Here is a 24,846-nt window from a genome sequence, read left to right as displayed (position 1 = left end):
TAAAAAGCACAATTTGAGAGCATAATATGATAGGAGAAAAATATAGGTAATTAGGTTTAAGACTTCTTACACAACCGTAAAGATTTATAGACAAGAAACAGCTAATTATTAATAGCTAAGTACAAAAAAATGGTAATTTCATCAAAATCCGTCCTGCTAATTATTACGTATGAATTACCTATAACTATTAGAATAAGATATTTAGAAAAACTGAAACAAACTTGTATGAAATGCGACAGCAGTCCCTCCGTGTCCGCGTCCCCTGACGACCGGCGGGCGCGCTCGCCGCGCCGCCATCGACGAGCAGCGTAAGTAACAGTATTGTTTAACTGTAGGTATTATATGGTATTATGCAACTTGTATTATATTATTATACTAGCTTAATGCAGAAAGAAAATTATCTAACTTTAATAATTATTATTATTGTCATTTGTCATACAATTCACATATTTAATACAGCGCCATCTATTGAAATTTAGGAGTGATTCAAATGCGCATCATATTATTTAATCTTCCCATTGCATGGCAATGAGATGGTTTGTTGCGGCAAAAAGCCTATGTAGTTACTTTTTGAGGCTAGCGAGCTAGACTACTAACTCTATTTTAGATACCTTTTTTTATTAGCAAGTACATTTCCGGAAGAGTTATGATGTAGGAATTACTGTTTGAAACAGTGTACAATATAGAAAATATTAGTATGGTTTTATACTGAGATTTATTTCACGTCACAGATACTTAATAAATTGTCTAACTCATTTTTAGGAGAGAAGGCATTTCCCTCGCCCTCAAAGCGGGACTTGTCTCCACTCCTCGATCCCTATCACCAACACAGGTAACATAAAGTCAATACTTACACACTTTTTACGCCTTATTCTATGAAATCTATTTCATTATTCCTATATCCTTATCTGTATAGGATGGTGATGTTATTGATTCGATACCCAAAGATCAAGATTCCTTTATTTACGCCTTTCTTGAAGAAGCTATCAAAAGAGATAAAAAGAAGTGAGTTTTAGTTTTTCCACATATTAACTAGATGACTTGATATATTTTGAGTTGACAAAAATAATGATGGTTATTTCTGCTAAAGACACAGACACGCTAAGAAATATGAGAGGCGAGAGAGTCGCGACCGAGATGCCTCGATCATAAGAGATCACCGGCATCACCATCGTTACCGCGAGGATCCTTATAGAGGGAAAGAGAAGTAGCTAAAATTGATTTTCAAATTTTAAGTTTCTAAAAGATTTATTCCGCCCTATTAGAGCAGGCTCCAAGGAGATGTTCGTTTGCAAAAATCGCGGACCTAAATCTGACTTCTGATATATATTATATAGATCCCAGACATCCTATAGACAGATGTTGCCAACCAGTTTTGTGGTCCCCCTGCCCGCACCCCGGTAATTAAATATGGCATACACAGTGCCGTCTTTAAGGCAGGGCCCGCAGGGCCCTGGCCCGAGGCCCCGAGGTAGGCAGGGGCCCCACAATTCTGAAAATTTTCGATATACAACAACAAATTTTATAACATAATAAGAAAAATATCAAATCACACACTTGGTAAAATAGAAATTATAATATTTATTGAACTCTCATATGTGGGGTGTAAAGAGACGGGGTTACGATTTAGCCTATTGCGTTATTGTAAACTGAAAAATGATAAAGTTAAAATTTAAGGATTTTCCATCCCTTACATAGGCCCCAGCCAGTACCTTGGCCCATAGCCTCGTCGATCCTAAAGACGGCACTGGGCATACAAAGAAAAAAATAAAAATTTCCAAAACATGCCGTGTGGGGTATCAAATGAAAGAGCTTATTGAGTAGATCACGAATATATAGCATACTATATACATTTCTTACATTTTCTCTTAAGATTTTTTAGAAAATTTACGAAAATGGTCCATTTTTGAGTTAACTTTAAACCACTATAGATTGAAAACTCATGAATATATTTTTTAAATTATTATTTTAAATAATTAACAACAGTCCATTGTTTATGATTCAATAGTTCGTAATATAATATAAGTGAGCTATGTGGTGGATTTGATGAAAATAACTATATACTATATGAACTTGAAAATATACTCGCCATCTTTGAATGCTCCCCCCACTCCCCCATGCAACTATTTCACTGTACGAAATATTGAATCGTAAACAATGGACTATTGTTAATTATTTAAAATAATAATTTAAAAAATATATTCATGAGTTTTCAATCTATAGTGGTTTAAAGTTAACTCAAAAATGGACCATTTTCGTAAATTTTCTAAAAAATCTTAGAGAAAGTGTAAGAAATGTATATAGTATGCTATATATTCGTGATCTACTCAATAAGCTCTTTCATTTGATACTCCACACGGCATGTTTTGGAAATTTTTATTTTTTTCTTTGTATGCCATATTTAATTACCGGGGTGCGGGCAGGGGGACCACAAAACTGGTTGGCAACATCTGTTTATAGGATGTCTGGGATCTATACAATATATATCAGAAGTCAGATTTAGGTCCGCGATTTTTGCAAACGAAACTCCACTGAGAGTCCGGTCTATATTTGTTGTGTACACTATATGTCTTATATTTTAAACAAAATTTACCTGTTTCAAAAGTTATGTAGCTAATAAACTATGTATAACAAAGATAAGTTATTATTATAAATTCAATTTATACATTTTTAAGGGTGAAAGATGAACCACGCCCTCCTCCAGTTGATCACACTGTCCTCGAAACGTTTGCAAAGTTATGCGAACAAATTGCAGAAAAAAAATCTCGTGAAAAACAAATGGTAATAAAAATATTTACACGTTATTAATTATTATTATCATAGATATAAAGTTGGAAATATCAAAACACCATGTTATTTTCAGCCTCGTACTCAGAGCCACAAATCGCTGCAGTGTGAAGTAGTTTCTAGACGGGATTCCTACAATGCAGACAATCACCCGGTTCGCTTACCCAGTCGAGAACAGTCCAGGGACGTGTCCCCCTCATGTACTAGAAGTTATGACAACTTTCGAACTAGGATTCGAAGTCGAGACAACATTGCCACAAGCAGAAGAGATAAATGCGCGTGCTGTCCAGTTTACGATAAAGAAATGCCAAGATACTCGAGCAAAATGGAAGTTGAAAGAATAAAACCTTATGAAGATGACAAATACCGTGATTATGGCCCGGAATGCATTCCTGCCAGAAGTACTCTTGATGAGTTTTACAAGTCTCGTGCTCCAGTTCGGAGGGATTATAAAGACTACGATGACAGAGATCTAAGATCTAGGTATTATGACGATAGAAGAAGATACTGCGAACAAAAGGCCAGTAGAAGTTTCGAAATCCGTAAAGATGTGCACGACGATGAAAAATATAGACGAACAACTAGAAGCGATGGTATAAAAGAAAAGGATTATGAAGATAGAAGCTACAGGAACAGACGATTAGACGATAGAATACATAGAGATAGATATTATGATGAAAAGGAAGCTAGAGAGCGTAGCTTTGCCCAAGTATCTGGTAAAGATCGACGATTGCGACGTAATGTCGAAGGATTTGATAGAAGTTCCATAGCGTCAAGAGAAGAAGACTATAAGGATCGCGAGAGATATTCTGAGAGAGAAAGAGATTCTGGGTTAAGCGTGGCAGATGGAGAAACCAGTACTATAAGTGGAAGAAGCAATTATTTGAGAGTTGTTAAAGTTAGTATTTTATCACTTTCCTGTTAAAATACACAGAACACATGTATGAGTGTAAAATAAAAATATTTAACTTTTAGCAAGAAATATCCGAGCAACGAGAAGCAATGGACAAAATGATGAAACTGTGGAAGGAACTGATGAGGTGTTTTAAGGGAGTTTCACAGACCCCTTGTCGGGATAAAGATGTTCACGTAAGTCGGAATAATGTTACCAAAGTATCTATAAATAAACACCGACCGAATATGCGTTCTTAAATAAATTGTTATCGCATTGTTATAATAACATTGTTAGTGTCTTTATCAGGTTTTTATACTGTTTTCATACAGGAGTCCGCAGAAAATATGCGCGAATCAGCCGCGGCGCAGCTTCGCTTGTGGCGCGAGTGCATGCGGCGGTATGAGACCGTCGCCAGAGACGTCGGCGATACTGACGCGAGACTCATGGTTAATTGTGCAAAATATCACCATATTCACAATATCAATATTCTCACACATTTGTAAAAAATGTACCTGCCGTGCAATAATCATATTCATGGATCGACTTTGCAATCAAACTTTGTGTATTTCTCAGCTACCTAAATTGTGTTATCAAGGAAAAGTGTACACACAAATATGGGCATTTTAAAAATGTTGTCATTAGGAGGAGATAACCAAGCAACGATCCGAGATGGCCGAGATGGCGAGCATGTGGCAGGAGTGTCTGCAGCGGTACCGCGACATGAGCAACGACTTTAACAGCTTGAAACAGAAGGTATTAGAGACAGCATGTGATGGGTTACTATAAATTGTAAAGTACTTACGCATCTTTAAAAAAAATCCTTGTTTGTTTTGAACTGTTATTTTCTCTTTTATTGTGCTCAATTATTTGGTCTAATTAATTATGCCCCATCAACTTCTGAAAATCTTTATCATAAGTAATAATTTTCAAGTTGGCAACATCCGAGAGTCCGACTCGTTCAGCGCCGCCGCTGGTGTGCGCGGAGGGCGAGGGCCCGCCCGCGGCGCCCTACCGCTTGCCGCCCGCCGGGTATCCGCCTGTGAGCTTTATTTTGCAATAAGTTTTGTTATTTGTCTTTATGACCTAAAAAAATATCATAATCGTCCTGATTTACCACGAAAACGTCGCTTTCGGTTGAGCAGGCATATTCTGAAGTTAGGGTGTGCGATACTTTTTCAATGTTTTTAACTTTGTTTGTTACTTTTAGGCGAAAAATAATAATAAAAAAGTCTTAAATATATAATTGTTCAGCATGACGACCTGAAAACCTAAATCGTTCATCCCCAGGTGCCCCCCGCACCACCTTACCCCCCCGGTGGGTCACCCCTCCGTGCCCGGGCCTCAGCCCCCCCCGCGTGGTGGTGGAGCGGCGAGTGGGCACGACCACCGCGACGCCGCTCGTCACCGGACTCAGCTGGCTCCAGGGAACGTAGACCGCGCAAGGAACGCGAGCGGGAGAGAGGTTAGCGTTATAATATACTAGTTATAGCTTTCCGCCCGTGGCTTTACCCGCTTTGTCTAAAAGTTAACAGATTGTTTGTACTAAAACTTTCATCGACCAATCAAAAATGCTACTGACAAATTTACCCAAAATAATCTCATAATATATCTTGATAATCTTTAATCTTCATTTCTCTATTCCAGATTCTTCACGTTACAAGGAGAAATCGTCGAAGCCGAGCGGTGCGCGCTCTGAGCACCGACATCGCAAGAGATGATCCATTTTTTACCCCACTTTAATGCTCTGATTAATTGAAAATATCTGATAATAAATATTAGTCACTTACAAGAGAAATGTATCATGTGTTTGAGTATTAAGAAAATTAAATTGTTATTCCGTATATTTACCATAGTTTATACTTTTTTTATTGTAAATTGTTAGTATTATTGTAATTATGAGGAAAGATGTGATGTGTATTTTTTATTGTACTGTAGAAAATATTTTTGAGTGCTTTTAATGAAATAAATAATTTATCCGTATTTTGTTGTTTTATTTCCTTCATTCCTTGAAAACATTTTAAATTATTCAAAAACCTCTATTACTCACAAAAAAACTTTCGTTACCTACATATTCTTCATAGAGAAATATTATATTCTTAAAATAAGTTTATATAAATTTAAATCTATAATAAATCAAGGCTTGGTTGATACTTTTGTTTTAATTAAGTTTAATATCAAATTTAACAATAACAGTAACGGTGACTTTAACAGTGACTGCGAAATGCAAGTTAATAATTACGTATTTTTTAAGCTTAGTAAAAATTATCAAAGAGACACAATTCAAATAACATCTCCTATTGTATTTGACGCTAGCTTTAACGTTAACAATAGCTTTAATCGATGTAACACAAGCGGTTATAGTTAGTGTTAAAATTGTGTCATCTATAAAAATTTCAAATAACTCACCACATATTTCCCTAACCGTTACTTTAACATTTTTATTATTGCTAAAGTACACCGTGCAACCCAGCCTAATTATTATTTTTTGTGCTCTATGTTATATGGAGATATGTGTATTATTTTTTTATCGTTTATTTTGGCAAGCTAGTTCAAAGAGAAAAATTAAAGCCTCGTTCATATGGCCACTGCAAGGCTACTGCATTGATTCATAAACTATTATAGTTGACCTTACCTAGTTGATATGAATTACCTAAATACAATTTTCAACCAGTAAATAGGTTAGGTATACCGTATAGTAGTTCTAAGATATTCTGTACCATGATACCTACAGTCTTGATGAATATGGATTAAAGTAGTCAATCTGATTATCGTACCACAGGGGTGTGGGTTCGTTTCTACTACCAGAAAATTTTTGTACTGTATAGTCGATTTTAGTATTAAAAAAACTACTGGTGTATTAAAAAAATGTCTCTAAAAACACCTCATTTAATGTTCTAGATACGTTTTCAATTTCTTGGCAATTTTTATATTTGATATTTAGGCAGAGTATGTAACTTATCATGCATTAAATTGGACAATAACATTTTAAATAGAGCTTCGTCACGAAATCGTAGGTGTATTTGTTATAAAACTTGTATTAATAATACTTTTTTTTATCAGTCCACTGTATAAGTTTTCCTTTGTTGGAACTAGATGGCGCTGTTTTTGATTTACTTACATATTTCATTTCCAAATTAATCCAATGAATGAACGAGTTATTTTGTAACTAAATCTGTTCAATTTTTTTAATTTTCTTCTAGCCCAAAATTTGATATTCATCAATCTTGATAGATTAAAATTATCTCATGTTATATTATTACCTCTGTGTATGAACTTAGAACATTAGTTTTATTGGAATCAGTCCAGGAAGTTCCAGTGGCAACATTTAGATTGACAATTTTCTAAACTCTCTTCGATGATTGTTTTCATTTTTCAATATAGAAGTTACATTTTTATAGTATGTATTAAAAATCAGGTCAGTAAGAGGACATCTCTGCGGTTTCAAAAACTTATTTTAAACTTGCTATGCCTGAAGAGGTTTATAATTTATTCCATAGTTATAATTATATTACTATGTAACTACATAATATGGATAGGTATAAACTTCTGAAGTTCTGAGGAATAAAACAAATATAAACTTGCACATTTCATGTATATTTTTTAAATTGACATTTCACTACAATATATAAATACAAAATCGAGCTGTATACTTTGTCCTTTTATCGAGAAAATGACAAAATAGTACACTTGATTATACGGAAGTCGGACCACTAAGTTTAAAAATGTACAAAACACATCACAAATTCAAAACCGTTACGGACTTATGAAAAAAACTATACAGCATTATCAGCATAATTTAGATTGACAAAAAAATGTTTTAAAATAAAACATAAGAATTAAAGGTGTCATAATCAGTAAAATAAGAAATAGATTACCCAACTCTTATTCAAAAATATCCTTTTGCAATATCCCAACAGCTTTGAATTCGTAACAAATATATCAGCAACATGGTACAATAAACTTTTAAACGTTACGCACTCGATACAAAGACATTGCACCAAGACTTCGTACATTCTAGAAGTTTATCTCAGTTCATTTTGTTTCCCAAGTTGCTAATTGAAGTATATATTTTGAAGTCCAGCGACCGTCATTCCTATGTCCAAATAGATTCGGGCATGAAGACGAATCGTGAAACTAGAAGGTTCTTAAATCTATGAGAATATTATCAATAACAATAAGACACACATTTCCTTAACTACGATATTGTGAAGAATAAATACATTTCTGAACAATCAGGGTTTATGATTTAACACGGATATAAATTAACGTCAGTTAAATGCATTTCTATGTACAACGAAAAGCAATATTTCATTCATGTATGTACTTATTTTCTAATTTCATTGTGTAGAATTCGTAAAATCTTAAATATGGATAATTTGTATAATATTGAAGATAAAAACAGGAAGTATATAAAACAATATTTATACTATACTGGCCGAGTAAGCATGATTCAGGCTAAAATTATTACTACAATAAATAGATAGAAAAACAAATTTACTTGGTTGAAAATAGATTATATAAGAAAAAAAAAAACAGATATATATTTACTAGAAAAGGTATACAATATTTGTAAAATTATCTTATTTTACAATTTAAGAAAATGCACCGCATTTTTGTCCAGTGTATATTTGTCAAAGTAATGTCAATAAATTTACCAAGACTAGATAATATAATTATTGGACGTTTTCTGCTATTTTTGTCAGTAATAGCAGTAAAAATAGGAAACAAAAATGCACCATAGGATAAAACCAAATGTGGAAGATTTAAAAAGTTTTCGACACTATTGATTTTATAGTAAATCCAAATATTAATTGGTTTTTGAGCACCTAATACAAATCTTATATTACATATTGGCTTGATAATAGACACGATTTGTAATAATAAGAAAAATCTCAATATCTATGTCAAAAAAATTGAAAAATACATAGTATAACTATGTACAGATACACAATTCAGAAAAATTTCTAGAGCACCTACATTGTGCCTTATATTGTCATTTAATAAGGTAACTCATAATAATTTACCGCGACCGGTGTTGACTTTGTATGTACAAGACAATTACGAGCTAAACTTAAAGTAATTATTTAATAAATATTGTAAGATCTTAGTCGTAAGAACGCGTGGATTCTCCGTTGTGACGAGCCTCGTCTCCACCGTTCTGACATCAGTAAACCTGGAAAGATATAAATTATGATTAGTATTGTTTTCGTAAAATAAAAAGCAATCTTTATTAAAATGAGATTTTATCTAGTAGATATTGACACTTATTTCCTATAAATAAATCAGATTTTCTTGCAACCATGGTAGGATTAAGAGTTGGTACCAACTTACTCTTACTTGTTATATGATAATATTAATTTTCAATATATAGTTCTATCTTTATTTTTATTAAAGCAAAAGATTTTGATTTATTCTATAATACAACCAATTAACATAAATATAAAGACTACGACACATGAAAATCGGTCACCACGCAAAAATACTTTATTTTCCCGTATGTTTCTCCTAAAGTAACAACATATTTTAATTGAAATAATTGAATGAGTGTACCTTAACACCATACGCCATTTCATAGCCTCCCTTGCTTTGCATCTGATTCTGTATGGAGTGGAGCAGCGACGACGGCATGTCGACGTCTGTTGAGCCTGAAATAATATAATAAACCCATTTAATATTCAGGTCATTTATTATGTACATTGTAGAAAATGCGTTATATGTACGTGGAAGTATATCTATTAAACTTTAAACATATTTTATTTTATTTCTATCAATTATTATATGTAAGAAATAAGAATATTTTAAGTTATTCTAAAGGCGAAGTGAAGGTTAGAAAATAGTACATTATAAAAATAAATGATAGGTATGTTTAATGTGCTCATTTGTAACAAAATACATTACATTTACAAACATTTAGCAAATTTATTTTAGTTTAAATTGTCCCCAGAACTTCAACGTTATCAAGTACTTTAAGATCACTACCTTCTAACTCGTTTAAAAATGTCTTATCGTTGTAAATAAATCCTTGATAGTTTTCTAAAACTTGCTATTTATTACAATATTCAAAATTGCATTCAAATATAAAGTTATCTAATTCCCTGTATGATAAAATGTACAAGTGTACTTTTCTTAGTGTACTTACAATATACAGTGCTATTGACCGCGAGGTCGAGTCGTGGTCACAGATAGCGTACCGTGTGATCGGTATAATCTAATTCTCAGTTTATTAATACAGCTATAGAATATTATAACATATTTTTAGATATTGCTCCAATTTACTGAATCCTAAAAAAATATAAGTCAGGATAGAATAGCCAGAAATATTAATAATTAATGTCTACAAAATACGATATTTAGTGTTTAATGCTATAATACCTAGTAAATTATAGTAGCTATCAATGTTTATCTATAATATCTCCTTGATAATATTATCTTACTTTGGATATCTTATTTTCTTACAATCACATTTCACCGATCATACCGAAAATTGCATTACGCAATTCACAGCGTTAGAAAACGACAAAAGGTTCTCAATTCGTATACTTATTTATTCCCAAACTAGGCCTCATTATATACAATTTCCATCCGAATAAGACTTCACAAATCACAATATTAGCAAAGACAACAATATCCATAACAAGCTGATAATAGTTCACCTTCATACATTCGTGCTATGCGTCAAAAGCACTTAACTAATTTTATATAATATCACGATACTCCAGGGCCACTCCTGCTGACGTGACTCTCAATAATGCCTTCTAATGAAAGCCATTTATCTTAATAACTAGCTTTTATCTGACTATTTGCGGGTAATTAAATATTAAACGAAACCATGCATCATTTTTTTTTTAACTTTTTCACTAAACAAGTTTTGTTAATTCTAACAAGAGCTGGTATTTTAATTAACATATAAACAATAAAAGTATGAATAAAGAAAATCTTCCAATTTACATAACAAGGTTTGAAAAAACAAGATTTACAATTTACATAAACATAAGAGAAGAAAGAACATAGGCTACCCTTTATCAAATCACCACGCGGGCGAAGCCGCGGGCGGAAGCTAGTCTGGAATAAGTTTTATATATGCATATCACAACACTAATGGAAACATTATTATTAATTAAGCCATGAAATAATAAATTAAACATACAAATAACTTCTTTATCTGAATGCACTTCGTTAATTATGTCATTATCGGAATATCCTTTAGGGAAAATGTTTCAATAAACTACAACCAAATATAGACGAATAAACAAGACATAACATTAAATCATTTTAAAGAATACAGGTTTTTGGCCATATGGCTCACGGAAATAGCTATGTATTTTAAAGAAATTAAATAAAAAAACTACGTACATCATTGCTTTATAAGTGATGCAATTCAGGGTTATTTTTCAACAAACGACCTCAAGTTTAATTTCGACTGATGACAATTCTAAATTCTAGGTTATTTATTATCCTTAATTTGTGTGCTATTTAGTTTTTTATGCAGGTCAAATAACTCTGTGTCGATTTTTTTGACATGCCAAGTGGCCATAATACATGATGATTACGCAAGTGTACGACAGGAAATTTTTTCTCATTCTCGAGCTTCCTAAAGATAACCAAAGCACGACCCAAATATCAATCTAGTAATATGTTAAAATATATAAGTAAATATTTGAGATGAGAGCATTTTTAAAGATGTTCAAGTTTAAAAAAAATAATCTTATGCGAACGTTGAACGCTTGAATGTTTTTAGAAAACCAAATGATGATTAACCACAACAGTAATCACTTCTTATAACCAAGTATTTTGGTAAAATATTATATATATATCTATATAAAATCGAAGTTAAATTATATTTCGGAGGACTAGAAGATAGTCCTATCTATCCTCTAATGGGTAGTAGGTTTATGGCATTGGAAATACTCGATGATCTACAAGAAAAATATCAATTTTTTCATGTGAAATAATCTTTTATTGACAATAGAGTGTCATTGGGTAATCGGTGATGTTCTTACTGTTTTACTAGCATTAGAATTATTTTCACGTATTTCACTTCCATGCTAGTGTTGCCGCTCGATAGTCCACTATCGATAGTCTATCGATTAACTATCGATAGTTGGGGAAAAGCAATAGTATCGATAGCACTATCGATACTATCGATAGTGTCGATACTATCGATAGTATCGATAGTCCTATAAGCGTAAATACTATCGACACATAGCAATACCATCGATAGTATCGATACTATCGAAGCTCAATATCGAACGAACTATCGATACTATCGATAGTGTCGATACTATCGAAGCTCAATATCGAACGAACTATCGATACTATCGATAGTGTCGATACTATCGATAATATCGTCCCATCGATAGTGACCTTAGCTATAGCGATAGCTCAAAACTATCGATAGTATCAGTACTATCGATAGTATCGATTGTAGTTGCAATATTCAGTAGCAATAGTATCGATACTATCGACAGTATCGATAGTATAGCAACTATTGGCAATCAATACTATCGATTTTATCGATACTATTGCAGTTCATCAATAGTATTCCATGATTAACGCTATCGATAGTATCGATAATATCGATACTATCGATAGTGCTATCGATATTCTGACTTATTTTCAAGGTCAACTATCGATAGTCAAACTATCGATAGTTCGGCAACACTATTCCATGCATACAACAGATAACAAACAAATAGCATTTATAAGGAAAATTGCTATAATTGCATCCATCAAAATAAAGTGATTGTGATTTGTGACCTATGGGTATATTTAAAATACGTTTGAAAGGTATGTCTAATCTCAAGGTCGATAGCGACGCAAGGCAAATTATGTCTGCAAACAACATTAGTGAAAAAAAACTTGGTCACGACGTTGTTTTCATAATTATGAGCACAGATTAACAACTTTAACAGACAATTATATTATACTATATTATAGCATTCCATGCGCGGTTTCACCCGCGTTGTCTAAAACTTAACAAATTATAATATACAAGAACCACTCTATATCTATTAAAAAAATCTCAGTTTCAAAGATCTGCGGACGGACGGACGCGGGTAGTGACTTGTTTTATACTATGTAGTAATGTTTATGTCCCATATAATGCTGATATATTAAAGTATTTAATTTTTTAAAAGAGTATTTAATTTATTTCTATTATTTTGCAATAAATTAGCGAATAACGTAAACAAAATTTGACCTCCTTTTGTGAAAAAATAATGAGTTGGGCTTAGGTAGACATAACAAAGATTGTGTTTACATAATTTATCTGTATTTTGTATTAAGAACACGTTGTTAATACTATCTATACATATATATGTACCTAAAAATAATATATCAATCAGCAGTTTAGATCTGGTGTCGTATGTGACTAGACATTCTCCTGATTGTTGTTTGAAGTGTTTAAATTTTTTTAAATTAAAGTTTTTGCTCACCGCGCCCGTGTGGATTAGAACTCGGATTTCTAATTCGATAGTCCGACCCTACGACAGCGCAGCTATTTATGCTAAGAGACTCCGCGCGAAATACGTGAACGCTTATCTACGTACGTCGTATAAGATTTGTGTGGTGTCCCCAACCTTCGGTATGAATAATTGTAAGCGCTGCAACGAAAAAGTATCTGATGGCGCTCTTTGTTCGAGCTGCCGTAACACTTACCACTTCCACTGTGCGACGTTATCTGAAATTGGCTGGCGGAGACTTGGCACTGAACGACAAAATTCTTGGTGCTGTCCTGACTGTAGAAACTCTGTCTCATCCGGTGACGCCGTTAAACCTAGTACTGAGCCTAATTCCTATCAGTCATCTTTGAATAGGATTGAGGAAATGCTATCACCGCTCTCTACTCTGCCGGAAAAGGTTGAAAAGTTAAGGAGTGATTTGAACGACTTAACGAGCAAAATAAATGCAAATGTGATTGAAGATTTATACAAAAGACTGGAAGATATAGACTGCAAGTTATCCATAGTTGACAGACTTAACGAAGATATGAAGAAGTTAAAGTCTGATATGAAGGGATTTGGAGAACGTTTTCAAAGGTCCGAAGTTGAAGCAGCTAAGAGTCGTAACACTATAAATACTCTTCTAGCGAAAATATCTGCCCTGGAACTTGAACAAGGTCGCACAGAACAAAAGAATAGATTTTTAAATGTGGAAATTATCGGTGTGCCTGAAGAATCAAATGAAAATTTACAAAAAGTATTCCTTCGTCTAGCCTCTGCTATTAGCTGTAACCTCAACCAGGAAGATGTTGAATTCATTACAAGGGTTCAATCATTCAGAGACAAGAAGGACAGCCCACGTAAGATAATAGTCAAACTGAAAGACAAAGCCACAAAGGATACTTTGATCAATAACTTTAAAAAGTCTAACAAAGTAAAAGGCATAACATCACATGACCTTGGTTTCACGGGTAACTCCCTGAAGATATTTATTAATGAACATCTTACAATCGCTAATAAATTATTACTTAACAACTGCAAGCAACGTGCCAAAGAAAGAAACATAAAGTTCGTTTGGATCAGAAATTGCACCATTTATTTACGCGCTAATGAGAAAGCGCCGGCGAAGGTCATAGCTTCGGATGAAGACCTGAAGAATTTTTTAGAAACCTGCCCTTAACCATTTATTTCAATAGCAATTTACTTCTTTTAGATATGTTATTAATTTTAAGTTTTGATCATGCCCTACATAATATTACATACGCTTTTATATCTTCAGTATCTACCACTTACAATTTTTTAACACACTTATACACTACACAATACAAATACCTTTTAATTTACATTATACGTGAGCTCTCAATAAATTATTTTACGTCAACTTCATATATAAATAATTATTATTACGACTTCATTATAAAAGGTTCCGCTCCCCTGTACTGCATTACTTTTTTCAGAACTGCCCGCAATGTTTTTAACAATTTTTGTCATGTTCCGATAGTTTTATTCTATAATTATTATCTTTATAATATTCATGTGAATAGTGTAATATTACTAAAAAAACTTAAGATAGGTATATGTATTGCCGCGATAATACTTTATATAACTTGTAAGTTGATATTATTTCGATTTAATCGATTACTTCGCTATTGTACTTTACTTATATTTAAATTGTTTTATACTTGTTCTCAATGACTTCCAAACGTAATTTTATTAACATTTATTACCAAAACACTCGCGGCTTGCGAACTAAATTACCGGAACTGCATAAAAATATCGTATTAAGCAATTATGATATTATTATCTTAACGGAAAGTTGGTTGTGTGATGGAATTCTTGACTCAGAGATTTCTGATTCTCGCTATGACGTTTTCAGATTTGATAGGAAACATAAAATGAAAGGCGGAGGCGTTGTTATATGCGTTAAAAAAGCGTTTTGTGGTTACTTAACTCAAAATATTGTGTGCGGTAACGTGGAAAGTGTCTGGCTAACTATACCTGGTAAGTCTTTTAATTGTCAATTTGGTAAAAGTCAAGGTGACCTTCACATTGTTGCTGTGTACTTGCCTCCTAATTCTGATTTGCCTGGTAATATAAGATCTTTAAACGCAGCGTTACTGTCCTTGTATGAATGTTACCCTAATAACAAATATTTGATAGTGGGCGATTTTAATTTGCCGTTTATTACTTGGTTGAAGGATCACTCTTTTAATATTACAGATCCCTGTACCAATGATCTTTTAGATGCCTCTCTGGACCTAATGAATTTAACAACCTTAATGGGGGCTAATCAATACAACCTTTCACCTAACTGTTGTGGTAATATTTTAGATCTCGTGTTCTCTAATTTATCTATTGATTGTAATGATATTATTTCCTCCGATTCCCTAGTCAATATTGATCGATACCATCAACCATTTGTAATTACAATAAAAGATGTTTATATACAACCGTTACGTTTCCAGTTTTCAAAAATAAAAAAATTCTATAAGGCTGATTATACTGCAATAAATCGTGAAATTAGTAAAATAAATTGGACTGACGTTTTAAATTCCGCATCTATTAATATTTCCATCGATAAATTTTATAATGTTTTAAATTCTTTAATAGAGAAATACGTACCGTCTGTTAGGATTTCATCTCGTCGTCAATATCCGAAATGGTATACGCCTGCATTAATTAATTTAATAAAAGAAAAATATAAGTTTCACTTTCGTTGGAAGAAATACAAAAATCCAAACGATTACGCATCTTTTTCACTGCTTAGAACTAGAGTAAAAAAACTTCAGGACGAAGCGTACTTAAAATACATTTTACGTTGTCAAAAATCTATTAAAACCACGCCTAAAGAGTTCTGGACGTATATTAAAGACAAACGAAATAACTCTAGTTACCCATGCAGTATGATTTTCCGTGAACGCAACCTTACTGATGGTAACGACATTTGTTCAGCGTTTAGTGAATTTTTTTTATCCGTTTTTCAATCCGATGATAATTCTGACCCAATTACTACTGTAGACGATTTTGAGCTTGCTGATAGCCTCTGCTCAATCACAATTAAAGATCAGGAGATTATTAAGCTATTTCGGGATTTGGACTATAGAAAGGGAGCCGGAGCCGATGGCATACCGGCTGTCTTCATTAAAAACTGTGGAACTAGTCTTAGAACACCTTTACGCATACTCTTCCAACGTTCCATAACCGAAGGTATTTTTCCAGACTTATGGAAAAAGGCTTTAATTGTGCCCATACATAAAAAAGACTCGAAGAAAGATATAACTAACTATAGGGGCATATCACTACTTAATATATTTGCTAAAATGCTGGAAAAACTAGTATACCAAAAAATCTACACTCATACACTTAAATGTATTCCAACTAAACAACACGGTTTTATTAAATCACGGAACGTTACTACTAACTTATTAGACTTAACACATTACATAAATAACAACATGAGTGAAGGAGCACAGGTCGATGTAATTTACACAGATTTCGAGAAGGCATTTGATAGAGTAAGTCATAATGTTCTTATCCGTAAGTTTTATGCGGTGGGTATCAGGGGTGATCTTCTCAGATGGATAGAGTCTTATATCAGGAACCGCAGTCAATCGGTGATTCTAGGGGGGTTTAAATCAGATTTTGTTGATATTACTTCGGGCGTCCCGCAGGGATCGCATCTCGGTCCCTTATTGTATAACATTTACTTATTCGACATTGGTAACTGCTTTGTAAATTCTAATTTCTTACTTTATGCTGATGATAAAAAAATATTCAGAAAAGTCACTTCCTCTTACGATTGTCAATGTCTTCAAGATGATCTTAATAGATTAAGTGACTATTATAAATTAAATAAAATATCAATTAATATAAAAAAATGCCAAAAAATAAGTTTTACCCGTAATAGAAATAATAATATTATTTGTTTTGATTATAAAATTAATAGTGAATCTATACCTGCTGTTACTTCAGTAAGGGACCTAGATGTGATTCTGGACGTCAAACTTGCATATCGTACGCACGTGGATTTTATTGTTCATAAAGCCTACAAAAATCTAGGTTTCATCTTGCGACAAGCTGATCCATTTAACGACATTACTTGCTTGAAAGTTCTTTATTTTGCCTACGTACGTAGTGTTCTCGAATTTGCAAGTGTGATCTGGCGACCGCAATATAAATGTCACATTAAAAGATTGGAAGCGATACAAAAAAAAAATTTGTGAACAAAATGAATTATAAAACAAAAAATTATTCGTTAAATTATGAACAGGCTTGCGCACATTATGGGTTAAATACTTTGGAGGATAGGAGAGATATAATAGACATTATGTTGTTATACGATATCGTGAACAACAAGTTTGACTATTCCACAGCGTTGGAAAATATAAAGTATCTTGTACCCACACAGCGTACTCGCCACACACGCCTATTCCACGTGCCGGCTACATCAACTAATTATCTAAAAATGTCACCGTTCCACAGGCTCCCGGACATTTATAATAAAAAATTTTCTTCTGTGGATCCCTTCTATTTATCACGTTCTAGCTTTAAAAAGCAAATTTTACAATTAATACATACTGAAGCTCAGCTCACATAATAATATAATACATTAGCTTTTAACACTCACACATTCTCATACACGCACTTTCACACACACACACACACACACACACACACACACAATCACATCCTACTTACATTAAATTGGTTTTAATTTATTTGAATTCGAAGATATTTAAAACATTTCCTTTCTTTATAAATACTTATTGGGCTTGATCAATGCTTACTTATACCTACAAAAAATTAAAATCTTTTCTCTTATCATTTGTAAAATTCTTATACTAGTATTTGTTCACATACGTAAATTATTTTTACTACCTATTGGTGTACCTTTTAATTGGCGTAGCTTAGTATTTATTCATCTCAAAAATTGTATCACTAGCTGTAAGGTACCTTATAATAAATAAAATAAAAAATAAAAAAATTAAACATGTTTAAAATATTTTAATTGTTTTGTTTTTACATGTTACAAAAACATACCGGCCGAATTGATAACCTCCTCCTTTTTTTGAAGTCGGGTAATAATTGATAAGTGTCGCCTAGATATTTATAAGCTTATAAACGTGAAAGTGTCTGTCTGTATGTCACACTTTTCACGGTTAGGTATGGCTAAATAGCTGAACGAAATATTATAAAGATTGGCATTGCGTTATATTTTGTGAAACTTTGCATTGAGGAAGTGAAATAAGTACTTACGTGAAGTGAACGAGACAGACAAACAGAAAGTAGGTACCTAGGAAATAATTTTAATTCGCATTTTGTCTTTATCTCTGTGAACGCATGGTAGAGACTAGGGATGTAACGATACCGATACCGATACCGATATATCGGCCGATATATCGGCAAAGCCGATATATCGGTATCGCCGATAATAAATCAACCGATACCGATATTTTTTTATTAAATTCTTTCTTTTCTTTTATGCTTTTGCATTGTATTCATTCATATTGTTTTATTTCTGTTTCTGTAATAGTGTTAAGGAAGAGCGGAACCTCCTGACACAAGCATTTTATTTGCTTACTAGGAATGTTCCAATCACAAAGGAGATGGTCCAAAAAAAAACCCAGAGTCGATTTAGACAAATTGGGTATCAATGGCTTTATTATATTACACAATTTACCCCACCGAAAAATTTATGCCCATATCCATGGGGTATGAGTGTTATAGGCTAACAAAGTATATATGGAAAAATCATGAGTAACTTGTTATTTTTACCAGTTTTTACAACAGCAGTATACTATTAAACCATCCATCAGCCGAAGGACGTCAACTGCTGGACATAGGCCTCCCCTAAGGTTTTCCACTGCGATCGGTCCTGTGCCACCCGTATCCAGCGGCTACCCGCGACCTTCACCAGATCGTCGGTCCACCATGTGGGGGGCCTACCAACACTACGTCCTCCGATTCGCGGCCGCCATTCGAGGATCTTTCCGCCCCAACTGCCATCGGTCCTGCGAGCAATGTGCCCCGCCCAGTGCCACTTAAGGTTTGGGATTCTGAGAGCTATGTCGGTGACTTTGGTTCGTCTCCGGATCTCCTCATTCCTAATTCGATCACGGAGGGAAACTCCAAGCATAGCTCTCTCCATCGCCATCGGTCCAGTAGTTTCGGAGCCTAAATAATTGAAATAAATAAATATATTTCCCACCATTTTCTTTTTTTTTTAATAAATAAAAATAACTGAAAAATAATATGAGACAAAACAGGTAAAGCCAACCGTAAAAAGATGTTACACCAAAAGGAACTAATAAGTGTCCAAAAAATCTAAATCATTAAATGTCTATTTTTGTTATCAAATCTTTCTGCGGTTGACTGTACAATGAGCTACACAAACACACACACACACACACACACACACACACCCATGCAGACAAATACACAAACTTACATTGACATGTCTTGTAAAGTGGTAAAAATAACAAGTTACTCATGATTTTTCCATATATACTTTATTACCCTATAACTGTTATACCCCATGGATATGGGCATTAATTTTTCGGTGGGGTAAATTGTTAAAATAAATAAATAAATAAATAAAAATCATTTATTTGTTTCATAACACAGTGTAGTACAATAAGTTTGAATACAGTAAAAATTGCATATTAAAACAACGGGCACGTAATAGAGATACACTAGTCCCCACACTAGGATCCCCTGTGTTGTGGGAAACTAGTCTCTTCCGTTGTTACAGAAATATATTTTGATTTTTTTTTAAATTTAAGACTATTAATTATTATACATTGCAGTGTAAGAAGTACTTATAAAGAAACAAAAATAAAATACTTAACAAACTCCAGTGTATGAGTGAGTGAGTGTGTGTGTGTGTGTGTGTGTGTGTGTGTGTGTGTGTGTGTGTGTTGTGTGTGTGTGTGTGTGTGCGTGTGTGTGTGTTTTATTTTTCACTGACAAGCAAAGCTTCAGTTTCACTATAATTTAAGTTAAGTAAAAATTGTTCTAATTTCTTTTTAAAAATATATATTGATGCATTTACTATATTTACATTTAATCTTTTAATAAACTTATTGTAGAGGAAAGGGCCCCTATAACTATAAAAACGTTTGACAAAATAGGTATTACATTTCGGAAGCGTGAAATTGACTCGTCTTGGGGCTCTTGATATTGGTGCAAAGGTTTGCTTTGACATTTTGTGAAACTTTTGTGCGGTAGCCAGAATGTAAAGTTGACGGACTGACAGAACTTTTGCGTCGGCGTATAGTGCAGAAGTAGCGTACCGAAAAGGTTTCTTGTAAGCAACTTTGAGTATTGCCCGTTGAGCGCGCTCAATTTTAAGCATCAGGGTGAGACCACCGCCTCCCCAGACTGAAATGCAATAAGAAATAATGGATTCGCAGAGTGCTTTGTAAACTAGTTTTATTGTATGAGCATCGGCAACTGAACGTAATTTTTTAAATATGTGTATAAGCTTTCTAATCCTGGAGGATAGTGTATTTATCTGAGGTTCCCAGGAAAGTTTGGAATCAATAATGACTCCTAAATATTTGATTTCGTTAACTTCTACAATTGATGGACATGCACAAAAAGAAGAGTTTGTGCACGAATGGATTCGAAGATCTAGCGTCGTAGGTGGGGCAGAGCGACTCGTTATACTGAAACTAATGAATTTAGTTTTGTCAATATTCAAGGTTAAAAGGTTGTTCTGTAACCAAGAAGCGACAGTAAGAAGACCATTTTGAGCTACAGCTTTTACTTCATTCCAAGAGTCAGAATAAAATACGAGAGCTGTGTCATCAGCAAAAGAGAACAAATTGGTATATATAAGGGAAAGGGAGCAGAGATCGTTCATGTACATTAAAAATAATTGTGCAATATAATAAAGCCAATGATAACCAATTTGTCTAAATCGACTCTGGGTTTTTGGTCCACACATTTTTGGACCATCTCCTTTGTTTATGTAAAGGAAAGAAATAAATAATTTTGAATTTTTTTTAATTTCTAACGTGATAACGTTTTTAAAATCGTTTTAGTCGGGTGACATGTTCATAAACTTGTGTCACACCAAAACCTCACGAGCGCGAACGCAGGTATAACGAGAGAGAGACGGACCGATCTCCCGTTTCATCTCGAGCGCTGCCACTGCATTATGTTATCACGTACGTAAACATCTCGATCGTAAACCTACTTTACAAACAACCAATTTTTTTGATATCAAAAAATTCAAAAACCCGCGCCCAATGAACGATGCGGGAGGCCGGAGGCCGCCCGCGCGTGCGCACTTTGTTTTCTGAAAAAACTCTACCAATAGTAAGCTTTTATTAGGTACTGATTGTATGTGTATTACTTAAAGTTTAGCTGACTTTGTAAAATAATAATACTAAAATAAATGGTTTTGTTGTTTTTTGATTTGGCATTTTTATTTAAAAGAATACGATTAACAGTTGTCTCTGTTAAATGTTAGTAACTTTTTATGCATAATTCACTATTTATTTTTCTACCAAGCCATCGATATCGGTATCGGTATCGGTATCGCCGATACATTACCACAAATATCGGTATCGGTATCGTATCGGCAAAATCATGTATCGTTACATCCCTAGTAGAGACCATTATGCTTAGAATAACTGCATAATATGTACGTTTATACGAATTTTTACCTTTAGTTTGATTTTTTCATAATTAAAAATAATAACAATTTTTGAATTAAGTTTGACGTAAAGAACGTCACTAACCATACTCAAATCAAAATGCTTCTTGTATCTGACATAAGCTTTCTCAAACCTTAACCAAATCAATTTTCAATTCAGAAACCGGCTGTTAATCTCTCAGCAAGACAAACAGAAGCATTGCGTAAGATGAGTACAGCAACAATTAAAACGTTTGAGTCCATTAATAAAAGGTAATTGAAAAGCCCGATAAGCCCTCCCTGTAATTAATTAGTTCGTACGTGTCATATTCATTCCGTAAAACGATACCGCATGTGTTGCGAAACATTTTAATTATGTTTATATTGTGCTGACGGAAAATTCACTATTTATATTATTATTTTAAACTAGCGGTCCGCCCCGGCTTCGCCCGTGGTACATATTTACGTTTTCTCTACATAAAAACCATCCTCGTACTTCAAGGAATATAATAAAAAAAGAATTATCGAAATCGGTTCAGCCGTTCTCAAGTTATGCGCTTACCAACACATTTTGGGATTCATTTTTATATTATACTAGCGACCCGCCCCGGCTTCGCACGGGTGCAATGCTGATACTAAATACACTACAGAAAAATTGTGAACGTTGTATAGGTATAAAAATATAGCGGCCCGCTCCGGCATCGCACGGGTATAAAATACATAGCCGGGCGGCCGCAAACGCTACGTCCCGCAATTTTTAAATCTGTAATATCTTCGAAAATATTCACTTAAATCATACGGTGTAAAGGGCCATATAGATCTATATTAAATGAACAATGTATCCATGGTATTTAATTGGTTAAGGATTAATGCTGTATTGGTTAAAATCGCTTCGAAAATTAGCCATTATTTGTCGTAAAAAGTAAATGACAAAAAAAAGTTATTGTGGGTTATCCATAAGAGATAGACATATACCATCGCGGACTTTTCTGTAGACCTTTTCAATGTGTATAATACTTAGTACATTATTTTGATAAAACTCGTAGGGTTCAGCCTGCGTTTGCAATGTAAGCGGAATAAATGTAATTTTTTACGACATCACATTAGAAACCTCAAAAATAACAGTACTTCTCCACTACTTAATGGATCTTATTATACATATAAACCTTCCTCTTGAATCACTCTATCTATTAAAAAAAACCGCATCAAAATCCGTGGCGTAGTTTCAAAGATTTAAGCGTACAAAGGGACATAGGGACATAGGGACATAGGGACAGGGAAAGCGACTTTGTTTTATACTATGTAGTGATAGATTATAATATATGTAATTAATTTCTTCATAGTATGACGCAAACGTTAGACATTATTTGGACATCGAAAGTCCTCAATCAAATTAGTAAATTTTAGCATATTAGGTAAGCATTTAACCTCTTTGATCTTTGGCTTTCCTTTATAGTTATGTATTCAAACTTTGCTATGGTAGTTTTCTTTTAAATTCCAAATCCATCCTTTTTATATTACTTCCTTATGAGTGTATCAGTTAGTTGTTACAGATTTTGTAATGTGTTGACTCATAAAATTTAGGTACTTACTTAATTTTTGAAATTTGCCAATCTTCAATCTTGCCAATTTGACACAAAATAGCTAAACGCTATACTTGAAAATAGGTAACTATTCGGCAAATGTTCAACGTACCATGAACCATCACATCTTTGGAATATTTTACAAACGTATTATAATTTATAGTTGAGTCTAAGGTCGATAACTCGATAGCTTCCAATAAAAAATAAAGTACAAACTACACACGACTATGTAGCGATGAGTCACTGGCACGGCGAACTTCAGTTTATTTTGGACTGGCAAGGAATGAATGTTCTCCATACGGAGTTAAATTCCAAATTTAAATATGTAATGACATTTCCATTGCCGCCCGCTCTTCCCGCGTTTTTATTTTATTTTTAAAGATGATTTTTCAATGTGCCAGTGATATTTACCACAGATAAATATTATGTTGTAAAAACATAGAATATATTTTACAGAATGAATATTTAAACAAAAAGAGCTTAAAAAACTCAAGGTTTTCAAAATTGAACCTGTAATTATGTAACATTTGTTATCACCGTTGTGGATGATTTCAAGTTTGCATAGCGGTAAACCGTAAAACAAGTTTTTAATGAGTTTCATTTGTAGCGAGGTTGGTAAATAATAAATATTATGAAAAAGCATCATTAATTCCAAGTTTAAGAGATAGAGTTGATGCTTTTCTTCTCAAGTTCGGTAATAAAATTGGTGCAATTTTTATTGAATCGAATACATAATTAGAATTCATTCCTGCAATATATTCAAATGTGCGTCTGGCTCATTTATATTCTTCGAGTACCTACATGTTTGTGTTACGGGAGCATACAATAGTCCGTTTTCTTATGGGCATGCTTGTATGGAAAGGTATACATTTTTGAGTAAAGCAATGAAATTTGGTTCGAATGTTGTACTCGTCCACCTAAGCCCAAATCGCCTGGTAGCCAGTGTCTACTCCCCGGCAGAAGGGAGGGAGGGGGGGTTATAGAACAGAGCGCCTGGCGCTCGGAAAATAAATTCTGGCGGATTCATTTGGCCCTTTGAGTCGAGTTTGGTATCGTTATCAGGTAACTAGATGATGCCCGATTCATTCCCCATACCAGTTTTTTAGGGTTCCGTAGCAAAATATGTCACAATCTTTAAAATAATAAACTTTTGGCAGTGGCAAAATCCAAACAAACCAGTATATCTTTATATTTTTGTATCAAACTTGGTTTATAAAAAAAATACTGTCTGAAAGGCCATTTCATGCAGATTATAAAAACATTAACATGTAACATATATCTTACCATTTTCAATGTGAAATAAATTATAGAAAGTACAGGAACGTTCGTCAGCGCAGCGTAGGGGACGGCTAATAGACCCGAAAAATAAGCAATAACATAAAACAAAAACCAGTCAAGTGCGAGTCTGACTCGCCCATCGAGTGTTTCGTACTTATTTGTCCTATACCATGTTATCTTGTCTGGTAGGACCTGGTTAACTGATACACACACACTTTCGTC

General features: G+C 33.7%; 2 protein-coding genes across 2 annotated transcripts in view; one reads left to right on the top strand and one right to left on the bottom strand.

Annotated features, from left to right (window-relative positions):
* Nucleotides 1-225: 225 nt before the first annotated feature.
* Nucleotides 226-5,644, top strand: LOC149899563 (uncharacterized). The gene is made up of 12 exons (XM_090114029.1): nucleotides 226-308; nucleotides 763-832; nucleotides 917-1,005; nucleotides 1,091-1,207; nucleotides 2,676-2,781; nucleotides 2,864-3,685; nucleotides 3,763-3,876; nucleotides 4,012-4,128; nucleotides 4,325-4,435; nucleotides 4,614-4,721; nucleotides 4,970-5,144; nucleotides 5,327-5,644. The coding sequence occupies exons 1-12, from the start codon at nucleotides 226-228 to the stop codon at nucleotides 5,398-5,400; spliced, it is 1,986 nt and encodes a 661-aa protein (XP_089970155.1). The 3' UTR covers nucleotides 5,401-5,644.
* A 3,182-nt stretch (nucleotides 5,645-8,826) lies between these two features.
* The window catches only part of Spec2 (CDC42 small effector protein Spec2), a 53,662-nt gene continuing 37,642 nt past the window's right edge, over nucleotides 8,827-24,846 (bottom strand). Inside the window, exons 3-4 of the mRNA XM_090113820.1 lie at nucleotides 9,233-9,327; nucleotides 8,827-8,855 (exon numbers count right to left, since the gene is read on the bottom strand). Of these exons, the coding sequence (XP_089969946.1) occupies nucleotides 8,847-8,855; nucleotides 9,233-9,327 (104 nt within the window). The 3' untranslated portion in view covers nucleotides 8,827-8,846. The remainder of the gene's footprint in view (nucleotides 8,856-9,232; nucleotides 9,328-24,846) is intronic.

The sequence above is a fragment of the Colias eurytheme genome, chromosome 20, assembly GCF_061535395.1.
Source record: "Colias eurytheme isolate Ceu_HAF_F1 chromosome 20, ilColEury1 Martin Lab GWU primary, whole genome shotgun sequence".
Classification (NCBI taxonomy): domain Eukaryota; kingdom Metazoa; phylum Arthropoda; class Insecta; order Lepidoptera; family Pieridae; genus Colias; species Colias eurytheme.
This window is presented reverse-complemented; position numbering and strand designations above follow the sequence as displayed.

What these genes read in the sequence shown, in the direction of transcription:
- LOC149899563 (XM_090114029.1), top strand. Translation starts at nt 226, where the DNA reads ATGAAATGCGACAGCAGTCCCTCCGTGTCCGCGTCCCCTGACGACCGG. An exon ending in CGCCGCCATCGACGAGCAGC is followed by an intron (nt 309 to 762) that starts GTAAGTAACAGT and finishes ACTCATTTTTAG; the next exon opens with GAGAGAAGGCATTTCCCTCG. An exon ending in TTAACAGCTTGAAACAGAAG is followed by an intron (nt 4,436 to 4,613) that starts GTATTAGAGACA and finishes ATAATTTTCAAG; the next exon opens with TTGGCAACATCCGAGAGTCC.